Here is an 18064-nt window from a genome sequence, read left to right as displayed (position 1 = left end):
AAAAATGAGCGCTGACAATGTTATTCTACCTGTATGAGTTTATTTGGCTCGATAAAAGACGTTTGAGAACATGGAAACAAATGTAAGGAAATCAAAAAGGGTTAAAAAATAAATAAATAAATAAGAAAAAAAAGACGTACATAACCCGGTCGTCATCCCGCTTTACTTTGAAGAAATCCACTCGTTTATCAGTTTGACTCTTTTTCTCTTTTCATGCCTGGGTGGTTACTTCAGTTTAGGAAAAAGGGATGTTTCCGGATGCACAGTACTGATATTATCTTTCAAGTCAAATGAAATAAAAAATGTTTTTTTAAAAAAGCAGGAACCATTGTTATCAGTCTTCCTGCTAATTCAAATTCACTTAAGCGCAAAGCCAAATGTGCAAATGTGGGGATTCAATTTGTTCTACACGTTTAGGCGAGTCACACATTATGTGCAGCCGCGTGTCCGATTGTTTTTATATCCGTTATTTATTTTTTTCCCCTCAACGCTCGCTGCTTTGTTTCCGCCACATAAAAAAAAAAAAAAAAAAAAAGTCCATGTGTGAAATAAAATCCTCCCGCTGCTGGTGCGAATCCTTGTGAAATGTTGTTTAACGTGCTATTTTTTTTATTTTGTTTCTGTGCAGCAGTGTTTTATTTTTAGTTGTGTGTTGTTGTTGTTTAATTTTAGCACTCCTGAGAATCCATTTCAAATCGGGATGATTTTGTGTTGAGTAAATCCCATTTTATGATAATTACTGAGAGGATTCCACTGAACCTATCAAATAAAAAAATAAAAATGAAAAAAAACATCCCATAGTGAAGGGGAAACTACAAAGTACCAGGGTGACGCACTTAAAACAGTCCCCAAAAAAAAACAAATAAAAAGAAGTGTTGAGACGCCGGAGCACTTTCCAACCCTCGACGGTCGCCGTCACGGCAACGTAGGGGAAGGAAAAGGGGGCGGGGCCACCGACGTCAAGGATTTTCAAATTAAAGCGTCTGAAGGAAGCTTGCAGCTGGAATCGGTGTGTTTATCGAGTGTGTTAAACAGAGGGCACGAAAACACGTTCATGAAACAATTAAAGCGGCAGAATATTGACGCGTTGAGGTTATTTCCCGGTCAGGGTGCAGATTTGAAGCAACAACTGCTCCTGCTCCCGAGTCCTAACGTGGAAGATTTGTTAGTGCACTGAGAGGAAGTATGCGACAGCAACACAGCATCCGGTTCACATGTTGTTTTTTTTTTTTTTTTTTATCGTGCCAAATAATTAGAGTGGCCTCTGTGCTGTAAAAAACAAAAAACAAAACTAGGACGGAAACAGCAGCCGAAAACATTGGGATAGCGGAGATCCCAGTGAGTCACCACTCCAGAGTGTTTTTTTTGTATTATTTTTTTTTAGGTTAAGAACAAGTTGACACCAGACTTCAAATACTACAAACTCAGAATATCCTGTTTCACCTCTGCAGTGTGGATATATATATTTTTTTATTTTACACATCGCCTGTGAAGCCGTGCTTCTGGTTTTGAAGTGCTGACACCTGAAGTGGGCTGACGTGTCCTCGCCCGCTCACTCCCTCTTATCGGGTACACACAGGCTGCCCCCCCTCCCCCTCCCACACACACCCACCACCACCACCACCACCACCACCACCACCGGACCAGGCGCTGCCACCGTTTAACCTGCTTCTTTTCCTCGGACTGGCGAGGTGTTTTTTTTTTCTTTCTTCCGTACGGTGATTCAGAGTGAAATTAGTCCTCTCTGTGTACTACACGGATGGATTTGGTACCGGAGGAGGTGCGGCGGCAGGGTGGGACTCTGAGATTAGGGGGAGGACAGACTGCTGCATCAATAAACAGGCAAGGATGCTGACTCGTCCCCCCCCTCCCCCTCCCCACCCCCGCCCCCCGATCCCCTTCTGGCACCTATTACAGATGTCAGTTCTCTCAAAAAGAAACTGCGGTGCGGTCTGTTCAGTCCGAATGAAAACTGATGCAAACTAAGTGCAACACCACAACACAAGTGGCTTCAAGTTGAGGAATACTGACGTCTGACAGCCGAGACAGGCGGCAGAGGTAAAAAAAAAAAAAAAAAAAAAAGTGATGTAGTCTCGGGTCTGAATGGTGAAGTCCAATAAGTGCCTTAACGTGCTGTACCACTGATGGCCACTAGGGGGTGGATTTAAAAAAAAAATAAAATAAAATAAAAAATAAAAAAACCTGTCTGGCTCGATTTGAATCCCGTTCAAGACAATAATTTATTTTTTTCCCACAAGTCATTATGGCTAAATTTACTCCTTATGATCAGTGTTCCAGTTGTTTGTTGAAAAAAAAAAATTAAAAATCATAAGTAGATTTCCTCGGCGGTCCATTCGTGGCTTTTCACCGCGTATCCATGACGACGACTTTTATAAGTGTGCGAGGAGGAAGCCATTTGAGACACAAGCTGCATCTCGAATTGCTTAATTTTTCTTTTGACTTTGAGTACAAACTGCAGCTACCCCTTACAAAGTGTGTACTGTCACATGGTAGTATGTATACGATACTATTTCAACGTACAAAATACCAACGGATGCAGTCGGACATCCTGGTACTTTTGAGCATACTACATGTCGCATACTATGTATTGGGACGTATTAAATCTTTTTCCTGGCATACTAACTAGTGTGGTAGTATGGACACTGGAAAACCACAGGTGGTGTCCTTGGGTCCACCCACTTGTCCAAATATGGTCACTTCTGGCTCCATTAAAATTTTAAAAAAAAAAACACAGCGGAGGCCCAAAATGTCCGACCGGAGGACTTGAAAATGGCAGTTCACAAACCGATAGGTGGGTTTTGGGGACTTATAACAAATGATTTGACAGAGAAGCACAACGTTCGGTGATCGATTTCAATACAGAAGACGTGAGTGAAATCCACTCGTGAACAATCGGCGAATAACAATCAAAGTTTCAACATTTCCAACCTGATTGAACCGATCAAAAAGATAAAAAAAAAAAAAAACAACCAAGAAAACTGTTCCACGGTGGTTCAAGATCAGAGGAAAGAAAAAAAAAAAAAAAAAAACCTCGCAGTGATGGCCTCCTTTTTCCAAAGCAACTGGAGCTTTTGAACAATGGCTGGTTGGCTGCCAAAGAGCCGAGCGAGTTGGGAAAAAAAAACAACGCCACCACCGACTGGCACGCAAGAGTAGCTGCTGGTAGTTTCTGACCCGGTTAATAATAGAAGCAGGAAAGCATTCGGATCCCAAAACTCTCGTACGAGCAGCAGCAGATCCTCCGGGTTCGGCGGCGGGTTAACGTCGCTCCCCGCCGTACATTCGCACACGTGGTTATTACGAAGCTCAACCGGTCTGGACGGTTCGTGGCGCATTTAGGAAATACTGTGAAAGCGCATCATTAAAAACATATTTTTATCCCAAAGTAGCAAAAATCCCGTGTTTATCTGGATATTGCGGGCCGGTGTTGGTGCTGATTTGCGTCATTTAGCACCCGGCGTTAAGAAGAACTTAATCGATGGTGCCAAGTAGGTCGTCGTTAAAGCCAACCTGTATCAAAACAGCATTAGCCGTTTTATTTTTAGCACATTTTTATCCACGTGGCTACGAGTCCTGAACACATGAACTGCACAATTAAATGTCAGTGAGGGGTAAAATAAAAAAATGTGCAAAATCAGCAGATCAGTCTGGTGTTGAAAACAGTGATTTGACACCGGGTCAGTTTTAGAAAAAGTAACTGAAAAAGCATTGGAGGTTGGTTTTTTTTCTTTTCTTTTTTTTATGCACTTCCTCTCAACTCTCCTTGGTTATGTTTCGCTTGGAGGGTTGGCTCTGAAAGATTAAACAGATTAAATCTATTATCGCTACGATTTTGAAGTTCGTTCAAGGAGCATTACAACGTCGCTGACTGGAGGATCCGACCGGCCTCGCTGCTGATGAGTCACTCATTCACACGCGGCAGCACAGTGCCCTCATCTGGACGATCGAGGGACTACAGTATTTATTGGTGTATCTATAAGTACATTTTCTGTTATTTTATGGCATATTTATAGTAAACAAAAGAGTAAATTTTCTGTTATTTATTGGTGTATCTATAAGGACTTTTTCTGTTATTTAATGGTGTATCTATAAGGACATTTTCTGTTATTTATTGGTGTATCTATAAGGACTTTTTCTGTTATTTAATGGTGTATCTATAAGGACATTTTCTGTTATTTATTGGTGTATCTATAAGGACATTTTCTGTTATTTAATGGTGTATCTATAAGGACATGTTCTGTTATTTAATATTGTATCTATAAGGACATTTTCTGTTATTTATTGGTGTATCTATAAGGACATTTTCTGTTATTTAATATTGTATCTATAAGGACATTTTCTGTTATTTATTGGTGTATCTATAAGGACATTTTTCTGTTATGTAATATTGTATTTATAAGGACATTTTCTGTTATTTATTGGTGTATCTATCTATAAGGACTTTTTCTGTTATTTAATAGTGGATCTATTGGATGTTTTCTGTTTTTTTTATGGTATATTTATAGTAAACAAAAGAGGACATTTTCTGTTATTTAATAGTGTATCTGTCGTGTATTTGAAGCGATATTGTTTCAGTCGTGTTGGGGCTCAAACCTTTCTGTACTTTTTTCAGCTTTAAGTGTGTCTAGTTTCTCCGGTAAACAGCATAAAGGGGAAATATGCGTGTCTGCTATTTAGAAAAAAAAACCTCTTGACATGTGTATTTCCTTTTCATCATCAGTCCTCTTTCCTTCTGCTTTTTGGTTTTTATCCTCTTGGCACGCAGGTTTCCACAGAGAAACACGTGTTTTTAAATGGATTTTAACTTGGTGAATTGAAGCTGATTAAGACTGACAATAGTGGCGCTTGTAGAACTCCTTTTGGCATATTTCTGTCAGCTGACTAGATTTTCCAGGAGCTGCATGACAAACGCTGCATCCAGAACTTTTGTTTGTTTCTGTATACGTGGGAAGAAGTTTCTAAACGCTGCGAGGCCGCGAGGGTATTTCAGTCTGGAGACTTCTCCTAATTTAAAACTGAGATGCTGCTTGTTTGTTTTACAGTTTTACATTTATATTAATTTACTAAAGAGATTAGAATTTACATCTGATATAATATCTGTTATTTTAATTATTCTTCCAGGAGGACTTTGCTGCCGCTGCTAATAAAAAATAAAAGTCTTTGAATATTTCAACTCGTTTGTGATGACGGGTCTCATTGTCTTCAGGATTGTAGTGACTCAGTGAGTCACTGTAGTGTCACTCCCCTGTGGCCGATCATCCCTTGGTCATTGGTTCGATCCATGACGAAGTGTTTTGTTGACTTTCCACTATGTCTACAGTAACACAATGTGTTGTTGTTTTACTTGTATATATTTATTACAGCGTCACAGCGGTCAAAATGAGTACCATTATTTGATATACTTATTTGGTTTATAATATGTTTACTTGTACACCTGTACAATAACTCACCTCTGGCAAAACCCATCACATAACAATAACACTGTTGTCTGTGTTTCTTAGTTGTTTTGTATATACTATATATAGATATATATACTGTACTGTATATACTGTGCATTTTATATTTTATATTTTTATTTTTTTACTGCTATTTTATTGCTTTTCTATTCTTCTATTATTATCTTATTGCTTCTGTAGCAGGGGAAAAAGTTCCCCTCGGGGATTAATAAAGTAACTACCTAACCTAACCTAAAAATTATACATGCAAAAAAAAAAAAAATGTATCTTTAAAATTGTGCAGTGTTTGAGCTCAAGTCTGTTTTATGATATTCCATAAATAAACTTTTACTTTCTTTATTCTCTCTATCTTTTAAAGCAAATATCTATGTTTTTCTTTATATCCCAACCTCTTAATAACTTTTGTTGTTGTTGTTGTTGTTGTTGTTGTTTCCTTCTTTAGCTATATAAATAAATTGTGAAGTCATCCGTGTTCCCGCAGAGCGCACGGAGGGAGAGAGAGAGAGAGAGAGCAGCTCCGCCGGAGACCAACGTCTCCCGCAGCCACTGACCGTGCAGCCTCCGACCGCAGACCGACCAATCAGGAGGCGGAGGAGGCGGAGGAGGCGTTCCCGGCTCCGAGCCTTCACTCGGCGTGCGCGAGCCACAACAAAACAGCGACGACAAAAACAAAGCGGACGGGCGGACGAAGTCCGGATAAAACAGGAACACAGGTACGACCTTTTTTTTTGTTTTTTGTCTGAGGAGAATGAACACCCGGTGTTTGAGGCGTTGTTGGATGTTTAACGGCTTCGATGACGCGTTTTGTTGGCGGCCCGCGTGCGGGTTTTCCACGCGGCGCTACGCAGCCGTTTGCTGCTGCTGCTGCTGCTTTTCGTGCGCGAGCTGGAATAATTCAACGTTAAATAACGTCGCGTCGACGCGGAATCGTGTTTTTTTTTTATTTATTATTTATTTTGTGTGTGTGTGGTTGAAATAAAGATGTTGAAATGTTGATGTTTTTTTGTTTTTTAAAAAAAACACGGCTGTCTGTAAGGAGACGTTATGGACTCTTTTCCTGCGGGGCCGGGTACGTTGTGTTCCCGGCTCGGCTGCAGCATGGCGGCCCTGCTCCGGCTGCTCTCTCTCTCTCTCTCTGTGTTATTTTCTGAGTGAGTTAAAGAAAAAGTACCATCAATGCTGGAAATAACTTTTTAGATCTATTACTTTAAATAAAACAGCATAAAAAAAAATAAAAAAATACTCCATCACAAAGCCAGAAGTGCCATTTAAAAAAAAAAAAAAAAGTACAAATAATAAAAGTAAAGGTACTTTTTGGATTAAAATTGTTGCTGCATTAAAAAAACATACGTCAGCAGTTGTTGAATAAAGGTCAAAGTGGAGCTACTCCTTTACACGGTATACTTCTGGGTTAGTTTAATCTACAAACCACAAAAAGCCTCGTCTTTAAAAGGCTAAAGAGGCTGTTTTGTATGAAACATCTTAATATGGAAACTGTGACTGCTAAATACACCCGTGGCTTTAAAAGTGGAAAAGTCGATTATCCTCTCTCCCCCCCCTCCTTCAATACTGCAAAATAATTAAGACGTCTGCCTCAAAAAAATATTATGGATTAATAATGAACACAAGTGCGATGAGGCACGTTTTTTTTGTTTTTAACGAGCACTAAAAGTCTTAAACTGTCATAAATCACTTCATAAAGAATACACGACACAAAAACCTTAAAAAAAAAAAAAAGACTAGTTATATTGATTATGACGCAGCAGTTTGTGGATTTTTAAATGAAAATAACGATTTGAATAGACGACCTAATATTATCGTCTCTCGACGGGTGAATGCAGAAGTTTCCCGTAACAGCAGCTTATAATTAAAACAATCTCTTAATCGATCAAAGCTGTAATTATGCTTAATTGACCGCAGGCATTGGAGAACAGTGCAGCGTAATATTAAGTGTAATCCTACCGGACAACGGTCAAGTGACAAAAATATTACACGACTTTAAGCTTAGTTTATTTTTGGACAGCTTTGAAAATAAGAGGAGAAAAAAGGAGCTTAAAGTCTCGTCTCGAACTGAATTATTTTACAAAAGATGTTTCGTCAGCAGGTAAACGTTTCCTGGAACGTGTCCAGGTCTAATTTTAACATTCGAAACGGCCCGCGTGGCGTTAAGTCAGCGCCTTTTGAAGCGCCCCACACACTTTTTTATTTATTTATTTTGTCTTTACCTTTTTCCTGCCGTGTCGCAGACAGCTGCAGCGATGGGCAAGTCCCAGTCACACTTGGTCAAGCACAAAAGCGAGAGTCAGGACGCCCTGGCGGCGGACGGCCAGACGGAGGAGGACGGGAAGAACGGAGACGTGTCTCAGTTCCCCTACGTGGAGTTCACCGGGCGGGACAGCGTGACGTGCCCGACCTGCCAGGGGACCGGCAGAATCCCACGCGGTAAATTTTTTTTTAATATAATTAATTAAATAAAAAAAAAAAAAAAAACTCCCAACAGATATCGGAAACAAACAAAAAAAAACACAAAACTTTTGCTCTCTATAATAAGAAATATTCCTGATTAAATGAGCACGTTTAGGAAAAAAAATATTCTCCGTGACAAAAAACCTTCACTCGTCTGCTTCGATTTATTTATTTTGTTTTTATTATATTTGATTGACGGCGTTGACGAAAACAAACAACACCGCAGCTGTCGACACATTCGGACGCTCGTCTCTGACTAAGCGGCGTCGCCTTTTTTTTTTTTTTTTTTTTTTGCTCTTTAAATGCATCCTCGCCTACGTTCAACCGACGAGGACCGAAAAACACCAGAAATATCGACGGGAAAAACAAACAAACCGCTCAAAGCGCTGCGTTCACGTCGGGATGAAGAACGCTGACTCATCGATACAGCAAAAAAAACAACAACAACAAAAAAAAACGCAGTTAAGATTTCTATATATTTATGCATGCAAAAGCCCACACGGGTTTATAAGAGCCCTAAAAATGTATATCCATCCGATCCGGGAAGTCGGGAATAAGTAAAAGTACGAAGAGTTTTTACACAAAAATACATTCACATCCTCAGACTTGACGTCATCTATTTTTTTTTTTTTTGCAGAGATACAGCAAATACGCTGTTTAGTAATAAGAGGAAAATGCATCCAGTCGGCCATAACGGTCATAACAACACGCCACCATTTGAAGATCTCTACAGCAGAATATCTAATATTTCAATGTTGTTGTTGGGTTGTTGTTGTTTTTTATGCCCTGAAGCATAAACACACAATCAGACCCACTCAGCACTTCCTTTTTTTTTTTTTTTTTCCTTGCACTTCCCTCAGCCCAAACCAATCGGTTTTCCTGCAGCTGTTGCACCAAAGGTTACAAACCGGGGAGGCGGAAGTGGTAAAAGAAGACGACTGAATCGAGGCGTGGAGGTTTTAAGCGGAGCGGTTATTCGCGTTGCATCGTTTTCCAAATTAGAAACAATTCTCAGAAGGGGAAAAAGTCTTGATTTTTAAAAAAACCAAAGGCTGAGCAATTCAACAACGTAATCTGTATTTAATCCAACAGTAACAGGACGGATTGTTTTCTTTCCAACAGGCCAAGAGAACCAACTCGTGGCTCTGATCCCGTACAGCGACCAGCGGCTGAGGCCGAGCAGGACGTGAGTTTCCACCCTGAGCTCTTTTTTATTTTTGTTGTTGTTGTTGTTGTTTTTTTTTTTTTTACAGCATCGAAAGTCTTTGAACTCATCGGCTGCTTTCAGGGTCTCACTTCTCCTTTTTCTCCCCCCCCCCCCCCTCTCCCCGCCACCCTGCAGAAAGCTGTATGTCACGATATCGGTGGTTCTCTGCCTGCTGCTGTCCGGCCTGGCCGTGTTCTTCCTGTTCCCTCGCTCCATCGACGTCTCCTACGTGGGAGTGAAGTCGGCCTACGTCGCCTACGACCACGACAAACGCATCGTCTATCTCAACATCACGGTAAGGCTGCGGCATCCTTATTTGGATTGTTGTTTTTTTGTTGTTGTTTTTGTTGTTTTTTTAAATCGCCTGACCTCGCAGCTCTGGTCTCGAGCCAGAAAAGCCCCCCCCCCCCCCCCCCCCTTTCGCGCTTCGGTTCGTTCGTCCACCGCAGCGCAGCGCCCGACCCTCTCGAAAACCCGCTGGACTAATTGAACAGTCGGAGCCTGAACCGATCGGGTCGAGTCTTGACGGTTCGGGTCGTGAATTACAAACTCTTCAGACGTTTACAAACCCGAAATACGTCGTACGTTTTCTTCGTAGACGACGCAAAGCGTCAGTTAACAAGTTAATGTTGGGTCTGGTTATTGGTTTTTGTTTTTTTGTTTTTTAAATGAACCACAATCTTTCACACTTCCTCTTTTCCAGAACACTCTGAACATCACCAATAACAACTACTACGCCATATCGGTGACCAACATCACGGCACAAGTGCAGTTCTCCAAGACGGTGATCGGCAAGGCCAAGTTCAGCAACAGCACGGTGATCATACCGCTGGACGAACAGCAGGTAGGAAAGAAGAGCAACAACCACGCTCTGTTAAATGTTACGTAACAACAACCACACACAAAATAAATCAGGATTACCCTTTTTTTTTATATGACTCGCGCAGATTTACACAGCAGCTCATTGTTGCGCCCTAAAATCAACCTTAAAGCAAAGACGAGGGTCACGTGACATGTCAATTATGTTTCTTGCAAAATCCAGACTTAAAACAAAAAGGTACGATTAAAGCTTCTTTGTGGGGAAAAAAAAAAACAACAAAGTTCTTTACCACCGGCCATCGACGGGGACTAAACATTAGGGTTTATTTGAATAAACACTAACACATTAACAGACGTTAACGTCTTCCTATTTTGTGTTGACGACAGCTGGACTACATGGTTCCCACCACCATCGCCGACGAGATGAGTTACATGTTGTAAGTATCCGACTAAAAACAATCAAATAAACGGTTTTACTCGACTCGTCGGTATGTTTTATTGGAAACCTTTTTGTTTGTTTGTTTGTTTGTTTGTTTGTTTCCTTTCCAGTGACTACTGCACCCTGCCGACTATTAAAGTTCACAACATCGTGGTGATGATGCAGTAAGTACGAATCCTTTTTTCTTTTTTGTTCTGCGCACACGTGATACTTTTGCAATAATTGTCCTTTTATTTATCAAGAGAGCATCGCAGACTGTTTCTTCTTCTTTTTCCATCCTCCACACTATCACATGGCTTCACCCACACACACACATTTAGACTCAGAGCAGGAACACAACAAGTTCAAAGACGTTTAAGCTCGCGTACATGAAATAAACTGATCTCGTACTTTTAGGCGTCGGGGTCATAAATTATCGCGAATAATTTTGCTGTTTTTGATATTTCAGACCTCCGGTGGTTCTTGAATTCAAGTCTTTTAGACTTCAGGTCCCAACAAAAAGTTTCCCCCTCAAAGAAGTACTATATAGTACAATATAGTACTACAGTATCATAATGTACTGAAAATCCAGTCTTATTTTCTGTTTTCTCTCGTCATGAGGCACCGATTTAAAAAAAAAACAACAACATATAAATATATATATATTTAGGTTTTTCCTTTGTGTGTGTTTTGTTCATAATCTTTATGTTGCATGAACTGGAATGAGTCTGCTTTTTATTATTATTATTATTATTATTATTTCTACCGTCACTGTGACCCCGCCCACATTACCCGTCACCCCGCCCACATTACCCGTCCCAAAGGGAGTCTAACTTCTCCCCACGAGCCGATCTTTACCTTCATTTTGACGACCTTTTTTCTTTCTTTCTTTCTTTCTTCTCCCCCCGTCCTCCGCCGTTCAGGGTGACGGTGACGACGACGTACTTCGGCCACGCGGAGCAGGTCTCCCAGGAGATGTACCAGTACGTGGACTGCGGCGGGAACACCACCTCCTTGCACGGCCACGTGCAGGTCTACCAGTAAAGGGAAGCCGCCGCCGCCGGACCCCGAAGGATCTCGAGAGAAGAGACTTGACGAAGAATCTACAGAAAAATATACTTTGCTCGGTGACGGGTGGAGATAACGTGTCATATTTCAGTCACGGTGGCTCATCCAGTTTTTTGTTTTTTTTTAAATTCCCAAACCACTTTATTTCCTCCGACAGGTCGATGTTTAGAAAAAAAAACATCGAGCAGTAAGAAAAAGAAACCTCGGCTGACAGGCTGGTTACTCGTTAACTCGGCTTTCAAAGCGAATCTTTACCTGCAACAGAATCTCGCGCGGGTTCTTCTTCTTCTTCTTCCAACCTGTTGGCGAAAAACAAATTTAATAAATTAGTTATCGGGAATGAATTACTGGAAGCGATAGTTTCCTTAGGAATGCTGCACTTTAGCTTCGTCCTTTATCATCACAGGGTAAAAATAAAAATGCTTGAGCACGGCGGGGGAGTCCTGCGTCTGCTAACGACCCCCTGCTACAACATACCACTTTTCTTCTCTTTTTTTTTGAAGTCCCACTGTGTCGGGTTTATGGGCAGAAATGGTATATAATATTGGGGGTGTTCAGTTGGTTGCAGTTTGCAACCTCACCACTAGATGGCGCCAGAATCACTCCTCCTTTAAAAAACACTGACAGTAAGTTGAGACACGGTATTAAAATAAAAAAATTAAATAGAACCACTGAGCTGTAACTAACTACTTTCAACCTTCTTGTCATTCCAGCCTTTTTCCCCTCTTTTTTAAAAAAAAATGTCTTTCATTAAACTTACATTTCTCGATATCGTAGAGTGCAAATATAGACGACTTCTAATCTCCCGTCATTGGTTAGTTTTGTGGGGTTTTTTTTTAGTTTTTTAGTTTTTGTCCGTTAAAGCTTTAGTCAGGGTGAATATAAGCCGGGGTGACGTAACTACTGTGATGACTTTGACATGAACATACTGAATTTTTTTTTTTTTGCCATTTAGGATGAAAAGTAACTTTATAAAAGGGATAATATTTTATATTTCACAGAAAACATAGCAGTGTTACATACAGGCTTTAAATGCAAATGTAAAATGTCTACACCTTCTTTCTTTACCGGCTCGAAAAAATACGCTATACAAAGAAATAATTTATGACCTGTAAGCAACCTTTGAATCTCTTTGAATGAGGTTGTCCTGTTTTTTGTTGTTTTTTTGTGGGCTATTCTGTCATTTGCAGTGACGTGCTTTTGCTATTTTTAATCCGCTCTGCTTCCGTAACTTCTATCACGAGTCGGCTCCCTCTTTTTCCTGACATTTTTCTTTTTTTCTTAAATGATTACGTTTGTTTTTGTTGACAGCTTGTGCCCAGAATTGCTTAAACTGCTAAAACAAAAAAATATGACCTCTCTGAGAACAAGAGAACAAAGTTCATTTGAGTGCGTTTTCCTACCATTTCTACACAGTTATCATAGGTCACGTTTAGAGATTTAACCCTTCGTTGATACCCGATGGCTGCGTAGATTGTGAATACTTTCCTGCTACTTTCTAACATCTACACGGTGGTTCTGTGTTTTTCATGCATGAGAATTAAAAAAATAAAATCATTGCTTCGTTTTCAAAAGTTTCTTTCCATTTCTTGCTTGTTGTAATATTCCCTGTCCGCCACCGGGTGGCGCCAGGCGTCCCCGGCTCCAGCTTAAAACTATGATCCGCTGCCCCCCCGAAGGTACCAAAACTGTCAAGTTATTATTTGATACTTCTACAGTATTGAGGGAATTTATGCCCGTGTAGTCCAGGAAGTAACTGAAAAAAACAAACATAACATGGTTTGATTATGATTCAAGACTATATTTGGATCGTCCCATTTCACGAGCCAAGAGTTTAAAAACGAGCAGAAACGTTTCCGATCCATCCATAAAAAAAAATAGATAAATAAACGCATATCCTGAACGTTTTACTTCAGTTGTGTGTTCTCGTCTCGCCTCGCCTCTCTGGTGGGGGGGGGGGGGGGTCTCCGTTGTCCCGCGGTATGCTCACATCTGCTGCAGCCATTACTGACGAGAGACGCGGTCGCACTCTGCCGCCCTCTGAAGGAAAATGTCGGAAATTCATCAGCGAGTTAAAAAAAAGAAACAGACTCGTGTGGAAAAGCTGCTTTTTCCCGTTCAGCGCTCAGTCGACGGGTTTTTAAAGCCGACGAGAGATCCCCCGGCTGGAGAAAAGGCAGCCACATCCGCTATCAGATATGGTTGTGTTTTTGTCATTACAGCAGACCCCCCCCCCCCACCCCCATACTTCATATAGGCCCAAACCATTTCTTCTCACCGGGTAAAAGGAAATGGCTTTTCCACATGTGCTTCTCCGTGAAACTTGCATCTAATAACGGTTCTTGCTCATAAGCGCCGGACCTTTTTACTCCGACAGACGTCTTCAAAAGATCAATTTCCCCCCCCCCCCCCCCGATGGTATAAAAATCAAAAACTGTGCTGCAAAGCGATAAAACACCAACACACGTTCTTCGTTTGGTTTAAAAAAAACTGGGATTGAAAAAAAAAAAAGAGCGACCTTACAAACTACTGTATATGTTGAACCCTCCCCCCCCACCACCCCCCACACACACACACGGGACTCCACATCACCGAAGACCTCGCGTGGTCCCTGAACACATCATCCCACCTGGTGAAGAACGCCCAGCCGTCTTGTTTTATCTTAGTTTTTATATATATATATATATTTACTTTTTTTTTTTTACGTTGTTTATTGCTGCTGAGCTGCCAACTTAATTTTGTTGTATTTTTTTTTAATTTACAATGACAATAAATTGCTTTATGTCCTTATCAACATGCTGATTAAATAGCCGGTACCGCTCACAAACTGGTCACTCTTAAAAAAAAAAAAAAAAAAAAAAAATGCAGTTTCATCACTTGAAAGCCGCAGATGTCACAACGTTTTTGAAACGTGCAATCGGCATGTTTGACTGCAGGGAAGTTTGAACCAGAGCGACTTTGCCTTGAATTGAACAAATTAATTTCACAGCCGATAAACCTTATTGTGTTCCCGAGGAATTTGGCAGCAGGTAGGTCCAAATACAACAAGCAACAGCAGCAGACCACGTTGTAACCAAGCCGACCCCCCCCCCCCCACAGCTGTCCTCCTGTCCACCTGCAGGATCATCGGAGACACCTGCCACCCAGACAGCTGATGTGCAACAGCTGGTTTTGCACAACCAAAGTCATAATCTGAAGTCACTTGTGAAATTATGGCAAATACTTGTAAATGCACATTTTAGAGAGGCCCTTTTTTTTTGTTGTTGTTTTTGTTTTTACCAGGCCGGGGCTCAGAGCAAACAAACCATGCTGCTGACTCAGCACACCTGGATTATTTCTGGGCAAAATTTTGAACAAATTTGTGAACAAAATTTGGGAGAAATAAACTTGTAGTGTCTTAGATCTTTTTTTTTTTTCCTTTTAGCTTATAACCAACGTGAACACGTGGCGTCGAAAGCCTGCAGATGAAGGAAGAACTCCGCATTTCGCTATTGGAGTGGCGCATGCGCACTGGAGACTTTTTTGTTTTTGTTTTTTTGCTAAATTTCCGAGGCTAGCTAGATGCTAACTTCAATATGAATTCAATCGTACGGCTCTTCGAGACTTTTTCAAATATGTTACACAACCAATTAAATTAAAATTAAAAAAAAAAAACGGGTGGAAAAAAAAAAAAAAAAAACAAGTTCGTAAGAAAACGTGAACACGTCACGCTTCCCGACAGCTGCTGTGACCAGTTTCAGTACTTACCACTCATCCGACAATCTCCCCCCCCGTGTCCCCCCCCCTCGCTCCGCCCTGTCTGCCGCCGCCTGCATCCCCGCGATTGGAGCCTCCCTCGGCGCGCAACAGCTGGGGGGCCCACGCGGAGACGTCTCAGTACTTCACAGGAGCCTCTCCTCCTCTTCCTCCTCCTCCTCCTCCTCCCCTCCTCGTTCCTCCGTCCGCCTCATCCTTCCACTCTCCGGTTTTACAGGGCATAAAACAAAAAGAAAAATGGGGTTCGCGGGTCTCGGCTCGGCGCTTCTCGTCCTCGCCTCCTCGGTCGCTCTCGTCGCGGTTCGCTCCGGAGGGTCGGACGCGCCGCGGGGAGTCGCCGTGGGGTTCGTTTTCGACCCCGAAGCGAAGTGCGAACCGCCGTGCGAACACGCAGGAGTCTGCATCCGCAACAACACGTGCTTCTGCTCCAAAGGCTACGAAGGGGAGACCTGCAAATATGGTGACGTTACCTTATATTTCTAAGTACAATTAAAACTGCAGCACTTTTTTTGTTTGTTTGTTGTTGTTGTTGTTGTTGTATACTCAGCTTGCAGATGAACTAAAGCTAAAAAAAAATACAAATAAAAAAAAGACATGTTTTGGATAATAGTCGGTGTAAAATCAAGTTACTAATATGAAGAAAAATGCCCTGGATATTCAACAGGTTACATTTTTTTTTATCAAATATTAAATGATTGGATGAAGATGGCTAAAAAAAAAAAAAAAAAAAAAATGGCAAAGCAGGATTTTATCAGTTAATGGCAAATATATATAAACTAAAATTGCTGATGGGTGTTCTTCTGCAGCCAACTGTTATCCCAAATGTAAAAACGGAGGAGCGTGTCTTCGCCCTGGAAAATGCAGATGCCTTCCAGGATACGGAGGAAGATACTGTCACAAAGGTCAGACGAGTTCATTTTATTCAGAGGGAGTTATTGTGACTGGACTCTGAAAACTGCTGCTTCTTTTTTTTTAGGATTTTTAAGTAGTTTTCTGTACGAGCAGATTTATTATTTTTTTTTTCAAAGTTAGGAATTTGTTCGGTTGTTAAAGGATGAAACTTCTACTTTTTAAGGGACGATTTGCAGGAAACTGAGGCGTTAACTTGAGTTTATTTGGGGGGAGCAGGTGGGAGTTTTTCTTTTTCTTCCTGTTAAAATCAAGTTTTTTTTTTTTCTTGTCAATGTTAGAGATTTGTAAAAAAAAAAAAAAAAAAAAAGGTGTGATCTTGTTTTTGTTTTTTTTCGCAGTGACGTGCGACGGGGGATGTTGGAACGGAGGCGACTGCAGCGCCGTCAACGGCGTGGCCAAGTGCATCTGCCCCTCGAGCTGGACCGGGTCCAAATGCCAAGAAGGTCCGTTTACGGCCGCGCGCCCGATCGACCTCGTCAAAACGCCGAAGGTCGAAGGGCGTCTCGGTCCCTCGGCCGGCGGTCGTTAAAAGAAGTTTTCCGAAGCTTTCCTTTCCGTGGCGGTAACTTGCATTTCAAGTTGAGCCTGTGAAACTTTTTGACTTTTCTTTTGACACATTTTTTTTTTTTTTTTTTTAATTTCCACCTTAAATCTGTAAAACTGCTTCTGTAAAAAACAAAAAAAAAACATCTTTCTCGGTACCGACGTCGGGAAAATACGAAGCCGCAAAGGCAGGCGATGGTTAGCTTAGCTTAGCATACAGATTGTAAAACAATGGATGGGGGGGGGAGGGAGGGGGAGGGGAGGGGGGGGGTAAACGCTCATCAGATTTTTAGCAGGACAGCAAACGAGCACACGTGGTTTATTTTTCTGGCTGCAGTGAAAGTGAATAACTTCTAACTTGAATACCCCCCCCCCCCCTCCCCCCCCCCCTCCCCCCAAATGCAGCCCTTTGTCCTCAGGGCTGCAGGAACGGCGGCATCTGCTTGGCTCCGGGAATCTGCAGCTGTCCGGAGGGATGGCTGGGCGGCGCCTGCCACACCGGTGAGTTCAAACTGCTTTTTTTTTTTTTGGGGGGGGGGGGGGAGGGTTTCCACGTCGTCGTCGCCCCCCCTCCCATATTTCTTAGCGCTCAAGCTCGGTGTGTTTTCCAGATGTGACGCAACGCTGCACCCTCTCGTGGACTCACAGCTGGATGACCGATTTTAATGTTTTTTTGGTTTTTTTTAACAAGCTCTTCACGGTCAACTTCCACATTCCCAGGTTGTTGTTGTTGTTGTTTTTTTTAAAGCCTCCCCCCTTCCCCCCCCCGTTTGCTGTCTTTGTGTAGCTGTGTGCTCTCCGCCCTGCCTGAGAGGAGGGAAGTGCATTTCACCCAACAAGTGCCGCTGTCGCCCGCCGTTCTCCGGACCTCGCTGCGAGGAGAGGAAAAAGTCCCACTAGACGTCGGATCGGCCTTCGAGAGGACGATTACATCGTTGTAGCTGAAACATCCTTTTTTTTTAAAAAAACATTTTGTATTTTTTTTTTTTTTTTTTACCATTTGACATGTAATTTCAGAAAAAAAACAACCTAAACTGTTTGTTATTAATTGACTGTAAAAAAAAAAAAAAAAAAAGACATGCGACTTCTTTTAACTGTAATTTGTGTCATTAAATGAAGAGAAAAACAATCGCGTGCGTTATCGAAACTCATTCAACGAAACCAAAGCAAAGGAAACGGGTACATCGTCTTTATTTCGTCACGTGTAAATTGTACTCACAATCTTTTTTTGTTTTTTTTAGAAAACAAACCCTATAAAGAACCGGTTTGACTCCACATTCAGTATCAGTGTAAACGGTTACGAACCCGATCGAACAATATATCAACGAAAGAAAAGGAAAAACAAACAAATGCTATTCTTTTGTTGTTGGTAATCTGCAATATTTTCATATCGACGTC

General features: G+C 41.5%; 2 protein-coding genes across 2 annotated transcripts; both read left to right on the top strand.

The window, feature by feature from the left end:
• Positions 1–6080: 6080 nt before the first annotated feature.
• On the top strand, positions 6081–13029 carry tmem106ba (transmembrane protein 106Ba). Its single transcript, XM_069720688.1, has 8 exons — positions 6081–6190; positions 7724–7919; positions 9066–9129; positions 9286–9445; positions 9854–9994; positions 10357–10406; positions 10519–10572; positions 11311–13029. Exons 2-8 carry the CDS (start codon positions 7736–7738, stop codon positions 11429–11431), a joined length of 774 nt encoding a protein of 257 aa, XP_069576789.1. The 5' UTR covers positions 6081–6190; positions 7724–7735; the 3' UTR covers positions 11432–13029.
• A 2265-nt stretch (positions 13030–15294) lies between these two features.
• seraf (Schwann cell-specific EGF-like repeat autocrine factor) lies at positions 15295–17775 on the top strand. The gene is made up of 5 exons (XM_069720704.1): positions 15295–15671; positions 16018–16113; positions 16462–16566; positions 17072–17167; positions 17454–17775. Exons 1-5 carry the CDS (start codon positions 15449–15451, stop codon positions 17564–17566), a joined length of 633 nt encoding a protein of 210 aa, XP_069576805.1. The 5' UTR covers positions 15295–15448; the 3' UTR covers positions 17567–17775.
• The last annotated feature ends 289 nt before the right edge of the window (positions 17776–18064 follow it).

The sequence above is a fragment of the Brachyistius frenatus genome, unplaced genomic scaffold, assembly GCF_029030835.1.
Source record: "Brachyistius frenatus isolate BFR_SWC_R1_liver_20210118 unplaced genomic scaffold, ASM2903083v1 Contig_247, whole genome shotgun sequence".
Classification (NCBI taxonomy): Eukaryota; Metazoa; Chordata; class Actinopteri; family Embiotocidae; genus Brachyistius; species Brachyistius frenatus.
Note: the sequence above shows the minus strand (reverse complement) of the source record. Positions and strands in the feature narration are given on the sequence as shown.

Excerpts from the sequence above, each read along its gene's own strand:
- seraf (XM_069720704.1), top strand. The coding sequence starts at position 15,449 with ATGGGGTTCGCGGGTCTCGGCTCGGCGCTTCTCGTCCTCGCCTCCTCG. Across the intron at positions 15,672-16,017 it reads AGGGGAGACCTGCAAATATG|CCAACTGTTATCCCAAATGT; the intron begins GTGACGTTACCT and ends GTTCTTCTGCAG. Across the intron at positions 16,114-16,461 it reads AGGAAGATACTGTCACAAAG|TGACGTGCGACGGGGGATGT; the intron begins GTCAGACGAGTT and ends TTTTTTTCGCAG.
- tmem106ba (XM_069720688.1), top strand. The coding sequence starts at position 7,736 with ATGGGCAAGTCCCAGTCACACTTGGTCAAGCACAAAAGCGAGAGTCAG. Across the intron at positions 7,920-9,065 it reads GACCGGCAGAATCCCACGCG|GCCAAGAGAACCAACTCGTG; the intron begins GTAAATTTTTTT and ends TCTTTCCAACAG. Across the intron at positions 10,407-10,518 it reads GACGAGATGAGTTACATGTT|TGACTACTGCACCCTGCCGA; the intron begins GTAAGTATCCGA and ends TTTCCTTTCCAG.